General features: G+C 36.0%; 1 protein-coding gene across 1 annotated transcript; it reads left to right on the top strand.

The window, feature by feature from the left end:
- The first annotated feature begins 7,918 nt into the window (after positions 1-7,918).
- Positions 7,919-8,983, top strand: foxe1 (forkhead box E1). Its single transcript, XM_067404078.1, has one exon. The coding sequence runs from the start codon at positions 7,919-7,921 to the stop codon at positions 8,981-8,983; it is 1,065 nt and encodes a 354-aa protein (XP_067260179.1).
- The last annotated feature ends 741 nt before the right edge of the window (positions 8,984-9,724 follow it).

Raw genomic sequence — 9,724 nt, 5'->3', positions numbered from 1 at the left:
GCCTGACAGCAAAACAGGGGCAGAATAATATTCCACCATAATAATGTATAAATATAATTTTTAAAATGCTGATTTGATGCTCAAGTAAAATTTTTATTATTATTATTACAGTTAAAACTGGTTAATGTTTTTATGGAAACCATGATACTATTTTATAATTCTTTGAGAAATAGAAACATCAAAAGAACAGAATTTATTTTAAATATTTTATAACAATGTAAAGGTCTTTACTGTCACTTTTTAACGCATGCTGAATAAAAGTATTGATTTCTTTTAACCAAAAAAACATCTTGCTGACCAAAATTATACCAAAGAAAATGTATCCTTTATTGCTCTGTATTGCTTTAATGCTCTTGCAAATATTCTCCAGGCTTTGGGCGCTAAATCACTTTAACTTAATTTTACATTTAATACACAACATAACACAGAATGTGATTGACAGAAATACAGTGGGGAGATGAGTGACAGGTGGACACATATTTGGGTGCAGCTTCAGAAAAAACAAAGCAGCCGTTCACCCTCAGTGTCAGCAAAAGAAGCAGGCACACACCATGCAAAACAGCTCAGTGAGGGCACCATTTGTTGTGCAAATATACTAGTATATGCAAATGAAGCCACACACGCATACTTTGACATGGCGTGGGGCAGCCACAAATAAGCATTAAAAAAAAAAAAAAAAAAAAGATTGACCGATTTACTGCTTTATTTACAGGTAAAAACATGAACAAGGTTGCTTTTCACAACCAAACAAAAATTATAATGTGTTCAGTTTTCTATTATTTCTGTAAACCTAAGAGAGGGAATGGGAATGACATGGCTTGGTAATGCTAATGGATATTTATTTTTATATGATGATTTTAAACCAAAATAATCAAAAAGGGAATAGAAAATAGTCTGCCAAAAACTGGCAAAATAAACTGTGTTCCAAGAAAGTCCCACAGACAGATCATTCATGCAAGTCTAAACCCAGAATGCACCTGTTGTAGTGTAACCCAAGGCAATGGGAGTTGTTTATTGATAGAGATTAGTCTGATTGTCGAAGTGCTTCCCTATCCAGGGTGAGCCTGTCTCTCTAGGACAATAACTCACCTTTTCACCCGACCATTGAACCAAAATCTGACCAATGTTGTGAATTGTAGTTGGGTCTGATCCACATAGAAAAAGCTTTTTTGTTCTTTTATTGTTTGCTGCTGTGACTTTTTTCTAGAACTGGTTTCTGGAGAGCAAGGTTTTATTTTTAAATAACAGAAAAATTAATGCTAAGCATTCGAGAGTGGTTAATCAGCTTTTAAAGAGCAGGAAATTAGTGTATCATGAAATCATAATCAGACTACTGCCAGTAATAATAGAGAAAATCCATCGCACAAAGCAAAGAAAATCAAGTGTGTGAGAGCTTGAATACTTGCACACAAGATGTGGCTTGCGTTGGCTCTTTGCTTTAAGAACAGGTAATCCAGTAGTGTCAGTGATTGAGGAGATACAAATCCTGCAGTAACAGACATGCAGGTGGCACTGGAAAAGAACTGCATACCAAGCAATTTTTTTCTCTTTGTCTTTGTCAGGCATCCCCAAATGCCAACCATCCTCTAGCTCGCTCTCTCTCTCTTTCTTTCAGTTAGATAGATAGATAGATAGGTCAAAATAGTAAAATTTAATTTAAAAAAAAAATATGTAGGCCTTATCCATTCCTCTTCAGCAGTGAGATCAAGATTCTTCAGTTGACAACATGTTTTCTTCCTTAATATTATATTTGTTAAGCTCAAGATGTTTTAATAAGATTTCAAAACCATGTTTGTTATATTAAAAGGTTCAACATGTTAAACAGCCAAAATCCTGCCAACACTTAACTAAATCTGCTGGAGCTGAAAGATTAGACATTGAATGACATTCATCAGAGACATATAGCTTTGGGCGTTCAGAAGACTAGACATCATGCATGAACTCATAAAGTAAGGGATGTACACAAATACACATATCTGGATTACATTCTAAAAATCAGTGCTATGGTTTCCACAGTTGAATGTGTTAATTTCAATCACCACTCTGTCATTTGAAACAATATCCATGAATGGCAAATAAACAAAAGAAATAAATCTCAAGGTCGACAACTGTGGAACATCATTTCATCGTCAAGTCCCAGCGAGGTGTGGTCACATCTGTCCTACTAGACAACCAGTTTCGCTAATGAGAGAAAACATTCCATGGAGAACATTGAACCTTCACGCTCACAATACAACTGGATTGAGCAACCCATTCAGAAGCAGGCAGGGGGAAAGAGAATGAGCTTTTGAGCCAACAGAAGTCTATATGTGTCTGCAGAAATGATGGAAAAGTACTTTGGTGGCCAACATCTCACTGTATACTCTCAGACACATGAACCCAACTCAAAGCCATGAAAGTGATATGCATTGTTGCACACTGCAGAGGTGTGTTTTTGATGCTTTCAGGCTGTTTAATTACTATGTTTTAAAGGTGCCCTAGAATTAAAAATTGAATTTACCTCGGCATAGTTGAATAACAAGAGTTCAGTACATGGAAAAGACATACATTGAGTTTCAAACTCCATTGTTTCCTCCTCCTTATATAAATCTCATTTGTTTAAAAGACCTCAGAAGAACAGGCGAATCTCAACATAACACTGACTGTTACGTAACAGTCGGGGTGTACGCCTCTAATATTATTATATAATTCAAATATCCACTGACGCTGAAACATGCGTTGTCTGTCTCGTTTTTCTCTTAAGACATAATGTTTGTTAGGATACTCGCTAAGATGGGCATGTTGACATAATGTTACAAATTTTTTCATACTGGTTGTTCAATTTATATTTTTTACTGAGTAATTCTAATGTGAATGTAGTGAGTAGTGCTGATTGGCCGTGTCAATACAGACAGGTGGCTGCCTTGTGGAGGATCATAAAGAGTGAACGTTAGCCGAGAGAGGCAGCATTCTGCTTCAGTTATGTAAACTGGCCAGGCCTGAGAACCAGTCAACCGGCACTAGGAGTTTGCATTGCCACTGACAAAGCTTGGGCTAAATGCAAACAGTATACATGTTGATGTACACACAAATACACACGACCATAACTAATGCACAACACACAATGAACGAATGAATAAATAAATAATGTAATGTACACTATCTGTGTGAAAATCCAGGAAATGTTCAATTCTTTTACATACGGGAAGAACATAATGGGTCAGATAATCAATTTCATCATATTCGATTTCTCATATAAAAGGAGAAACATCATCTGTTCATGTAATTAACTGTGTTTGAAACTCTGGAACTGTAAATGTCATTTACAGTTGGAGTGTCAATAATAACATTAATGTACACTATAGTGTAAATAAATTCCCACAAAAATATTAAGCAGCATTTTCCACATTGATAATAAAAACCTTTTTTAATAATTGGTCACAATTAAAAACTGATAATAATTGAGCACCAAATCATATGAAAATTAAATAGGAATAAATTACATTTTAAAATATATTAAAATAGAAAACAGTTCTTCATTCAAAAACATTAAAAAATAAGAAGTGTTGAAGTGATTGATTTAAATATTATATTTTTTTATGTTTTATAATAAGAAAAAATAAAAACAGTACAAAGAAAATATTTGTTTAAAGGTTACTGCATAAATATTAAAAACAAGAGAGAAATCATTTCTTGAGGAGATGACAAGAAATCTACAAAGGACTTGTAATATTTCTATGATGCCTATATTATATTTGAGAGGACAGTTAAGCAAGGACAGATAAGCTTGGCTCTCTAGTTCTTAAGCACAACCTCTCTGCGAATGAGACTAGACTATTACTAGACTATACCGCTTCAATAGGCTCTACACTTCTTCTAAAAGCAGTGACATTCAGTTCTATCACATATCAAATTTCTGACACCTCCTTTTGCCATGCAGTTATGCCCACACCACCCACAGCCGGCTTTAAAAATAATTGACCTGTAATTGTAACAGTGATTAAATTCATAAGTGAAAGCTATTTTAAATCCTTGGATCCTAATGATCATTAATACTTCAAGATCAAGTAATAACAAAAGCACATAAATATGTGCAAGATCTCCAGAATTGGCTGAATTTACCAGCTTGTAAAGTGCTGAACACGCACTGAGATAAACATGAACCATGGCAGGAGCAAATGAGTGGCTATGTTTTACACTGAACGCCTGAGCAATTAGTCATGTCTATTATTCTAAACCAGCAAGCATGAGGAACACTAATAGCAACCCAACACAAATAAACTGTCACCAGCATCAGAGGGTTATTTAGAGAGTCATCAGCTATGCTAACACTCAGAATAACACGCTAGATTTGTCTGTCCTATCACTAGCTTTTTTTCCTAATCAAATTGCGGTTGGGATCATTATAAAATAATAATGATATTGCTAAAAAATAAAATAACCAAAAAGTATTGAACAGTGGATATGACCAAATCATATTTTAATAGCAGATGTTTTTTCAAATTAGTTATCTAATTTATAACACACATAAACAACAAGGAATATAGTTTTTAAAATCTTTTACACATGACACACATAGTCTAAAGTGACTTTTTAAATAAAGTTTTTTTTTTTGGGGGGATGTTTTGGGAACATTTTTCACCTGAAGAGTGAGGGGGTGTCAGAGGCTTTTGCATGGCGTATAATGACAAAACTCTGATTTACATAATTCATCAATGGATGGCCTCTTGAACCATTTGGAAAAACATAGTTCTGTTCGCATTGGAATACATACACTTACACATACACATTTTCTACTAAAATAATTCTGAGAATGTTTTACGAGATTAAAAATAATAATAATAAAATGCTATCTATTGTATATGCTTTTAGTGGCCACTTTGAAAAAAAGAGATTATGTTTGGACAGATAATATAACTCTTTAGGCTATTTGATGCAGGCAACAGACATATAGTAGTAACTTCAAGCATATTATAGATAAAGGTTAGTCTATATGTAAAAGAAAAAAATGTTTTCATTGTTATTATTATTATTAGGTTAGGGAATTTCAGGAGAGAACAATCAGCACCAAACAATACAAATATTACACACACAAGAAGTCAAAAAACAAAACAAAACAAACATTTTGTTTGTTTGTTTGCGTTGTCATTCAAGCTTTTTGAATCTGTGCCCACAGAACTCCAAGGAAAATGCTGGTGACTTCTAGAGAATTAAAATTCCTGTCATTCTGGCACAACTGCCACATTTCAAATGCCATAAATGGAATACTAATGTACTGCTTATTGCATAAAAAATACACTGCCTTTTTTTTTTTTTTTTTTAATAGTTTGTGAAATGCTGATATTGCTTTTTTTCTGTAAAGAAAACTTTTGGTGGCGTGATAAAATAAGACAAGATGGCACTGATGGCATTATTCCGGTTATTCTGGTTCATTCTTTGTACTGGGAATTACAGGTCAAGTTAAGAGCATTGCAATTTCAGATGCAGTATTCCACGCAGCAATGTCTGCTGTGTCACACATTTTAGCAACTGTAGTAGGTTACATAGATAAAAGTACAGAAAATGCTCTTTCAAACATAGAATTAAAATTTTATGCAGAATCCTTATTGTAAAGTTGGTAACAAATGAACCTTATTGTAAAGTGTTAACATTAACTAACCATTTGTTACTGTATTTGTTAACGTTAGTTAATAAAAATACAGCAGTTCATTGTTTACGTTAATTTACAGTGCATTAACTAATGTTAACATATACAACTCTTGATTTTAATAATATATATTAGTAAATGTTGAAATGAACATGAATAAAGATTAATAAATGCTGTAGAAGTGCAGTTCATTACTAATTCATGTTAATGAAGTTAACAAATGAACCTTATTGTAAAGTTTACCATAAAGTGTTACCAAAAAAATAATAGCTGCACATGTGCATCATTCAGATGTGGCAAATCTACTCATGCATTACCAGAGGATAGATTATGTGACACAAATTTCAAGAAAAGGTCTTGACAAAGATAAAGAGAAATGGATTGTATGTATTAATTTAATTGTCTTTACCATTATTAATTGTATAGGCAGATCTGATGCATTTAATAAATTCAATGCTGTAATGTGTTTGGTGTATGTAGACTAATTGTTTTGATGTCATTTGGGGAGGCGGACCATATAGTTATATGTGTTGTTGTTGTTTTTTAACTCTGATGACGTCAATGATAGCATGAACAAAACATAAGTTATTAAGGTAAACTTTTTGTCTTAAATGTAAAAAAAAAATCCTCTATTGTGATAGAGAGCAACATTTTATGACTCATCCCTAGAGCATTTTCTGCCAACTGCACAAGGGTGGGCAGCCCTCAGGAATTATCCTCTATAAATCCGCCGAGCACAAGAGATTACCCTCAGATGACAGGTGAGGAATCTCTTTGTAAGCTCAAGCAATGTTTAACCTTTACAGAGAGACTCGTTGTCTTGGCGTCTGTCCGAGGAACAACTCATCTCTGCATAACCTCTCAAACTCTCCAGGCTCAAGACCCCTCATTCGGCCTCAAGTGCAGATTCTCCAAGAAGAGGTTTTGCTGAAGTATTTGCTAAGTACTAGCTTGAAGCAAACCAGTGCATATAATGCATGAGGCCCACCCGATCAGGTCAGAGAAGTTGTTTACGGACAGAATTTTATAATTCACCTAAATCAAGAAGACTCCTCAATGAGAATCAGTATTTAAACAGGGCTACTTTCCATTTAAAAACTACAATAATCTTGGTAACAATACCAGCAACTGCATTTTTTTATTCCCTTTATTAAACATCTCCCCAACATGGAAACAGGATACCAGGCCTAGGTATCAGCCTGTCTATACCCACACACCAAAATGTGACCCAGATTTGCATGCTGTTAAAACAGAGGGAGGCACACACTGTGGCTTACAAAAACATATTTACATCTTCTCACACAAATGAAACCGCCTGACACGGCACTAAAGAAAAAATAAAATCTGCGGACGCCATGGAGTATATGTTACCACTAAACAGGGCTATTAGAGCTCAATAATACCCCACTTTAGCCAAAATGAATCCCAATCTGTTTTGCTTGCTACAAAAATAAACTGACTTGTTTTCCATTAGCTGCCGGTGAGCTAGAAAATTAGGATCTCGAAAGAGAATGAGCTGCATGTAGGGTAAAAGTAAGATGATAGGAGCCACTAATCTATAATAAACAAAAATAGGATGAGTACTCAAATAGTTGATACCAATACTTTTTTTTTTTCCCAGAAAAAAAAGAAAAAGAAAAGTGGCAATAGTGAGTACAGTAACTACCTGAGAGTCTTGAGAACATAATCATAAACAGAAAGTATTTTCTGAGATGGAAGAATTTACAAAACACTCCAACAGATTTCAAAATTTTTATTTGTCGGCTACAGTGTACTTGTTTCCACAAAAGTTGAAGTAAATAAATGTTAACAATTGAGAGAGCACTTATAGGTATACAAATCTGCAGAGGCATGTGCTTTCAGCCACGTGACAGATAACCTGCTTGAGGAGGTGTGGCTAATAACTCTTCAGGTAGTGCGTTCCTTGGGCAACACAGCCAGTTATTGACTGCTCACTTCTCTCTTCTACGTTACGAAGACCACCATCAAATAAGGCTGTTTATGTGAGTGCTTCCATTTTTTAAAACTTGGTCTTGAAAGAATTGCTCAGTTTTAAGGGCATCACTGCATAAGGACACACCTGATGTTACAGATGAAGTGCAGAGGAACTGATATTTCTGGTTGGGGAATTTAAGGTCTGCATTATGACTGGTATTTTTTCACCAGAATATATCCAGCAAGCTAAACCCATTTGTTACTCCTGACAAAGAACCAAGTGAACCAAAACTGTGACAGTCAGACTATCTTGATTTCCAAGCTGTGGTACCATTGGGATTCATTCTAACTAGAGTCATGCCTGTGGTTAAAGTGGAGAGTGATTCTCCCTCTGAAACCACTCTTCCAGTGAATGACAGTCAGAGAGCAGAGCCGCAAAGAGGGCGCCGGAGGAAGAGGCCCCTTCAGCGAGGCAAACCACCATACAGCTACATCGCTCTGATCTCGATGGCCATTGCCAACTCGCCCGACCGCAAACTCACTCTGGGAGGGATCTACAAGTTCATTACAGAGAGGTTTCCTTTCTATCGAGACAACTCTAAGAAATGGCAGAATTCCATCCGCCATAACCTGACACTCAACGACTGCTTTATCAAGATCGCCCGAGAGCCAGGTAGACCTGGAAAAGGCAACTATTGGGCACTGGATCCCAATGCTGAAGACATGTTTGAGAGCGGAAGCTTTCTAAGACGGCGAAAGCGTTTTAAACGCAGTGACTTCTCTACGTATTCATCGTATGTCCACGAGTCTCCTGTCTTCTCACCAGTCCAGATTGCACGCTCAGCCTACGCCAACTCGGTCTACTCCAACATGGCTGTGAGCCCGCCATACGCACAACAGCTGCCTTCTGCCTACTACCAGTCCTCCACTCCGAGCTTTGGCGCAGGTCAGTCGAGGGTCTTCAGAATCAACTCTCTCATTGGGTCGCCTAGCAGGATGGGCCAAAGCGCAGAGATGATGCCTCAGCAGTCTTGTCGCAGTTTCAGTCCTGAGAGTGGCTCCTGCAGTTTGGGTGGACCAGGTTTCCAGCATCAGTCCTGCAGTGGGGAGACGGTGCTGTCGTGCTGTTCTAGCTCTTCAAACAACATGGCATTTGCCTACTCCAGCCCGGGACATGGACAAACTCAGGTATCATATCCACAAGGCAGCACCCAGGCATACGGGCCAACAGGGAGGGTGGCCATCTCCAGTTTGTCTCCCATTGCTGGTGATGCTGTCGGGGACCCGTATGGTAGAACCTCCCCTGCACAGCTGGGCTCTTTTGTTCAGTACAATAACTCTGGTCCAGTAGGAAGCTCAGGAGCCTACATCAGGCATCCAGCTTACTCAAGTAATATGGACAGGTTTGTGTCTGCCAACTAACAAAGATTGGGGATCTTTTCCTATAGCGAGAACCGCTGTCACAAAGGAACATTAGGAGAGACCATTTTAGAGAACATGAAAAACATTGTGAAAAACAACTGTGATATTTAAAATAATGTTGTTGTTTTATTCCCTCAATAGTCAATGATCTCAATTTACACATGTACAGACCTTTCCTATTACAACACTGTAAAAAAGCACAAATTGTTCAAGTTAAAAACAGATGTTTACAAAGGTCAAACTTTTTTTTCTTCTAAGCAAGGTGTTTTTTAATTATTTGAGTGAAATGTGTTCGTATATGCTTTGTATATGCTTTTCTTATAATTGCCATCTGTGGTAAAAGTATAAGTGCTTCCATTTACTATACATTGAATTAAGTTACTTAAGTCAGTGATATAAAAATGTTTCTACAAGAGGCTGTGTGTTGCTGGATCTTTCAGAGGATGATTTGAGAAATTATATTTTTTTTCTTTTTATATTTAATATATACACAACACTAGGCTTTAAATAAAGAAAATCATAAAAAACATACTAAAAATACACCCTTAAGCGGAACTCTAAATTTAAATACATTTTAATTTAACTAATTTCTCTTTTAAATGTATTTCTAAAACAGATCATGCCAAATTATACTTTTTTTCCTGGTTTTTATATTTTTGAAAAATATTACAGCATAATATTATATAATTTGAAAGAATAAACAATCAGTTCATTCATATAGCACTAAAATAATTTTACAAA

This window comes from Chanodichthys erythropterus, chromosome 12 (genome assembly GCF_024489055.1).
Source record: "Chanodichthys erythropterus isolate Z2021 chromosome 12, ASM2448905v1, whole genome shotgun sequence".
Taxonomy (NCBI): domain Eukaryota; kingdom Metazoa; phylum Chordata; class Actinopteri; order Cypriniformes; family Xenocyprididae; genus Chanodichthys; species Chanodichthys erythropterus.
The sequence above is the reverse complement of the archived record's forward strand: the minus strand, read 5'-3'. Positions and strand labels throughout refer to the sequence as shown.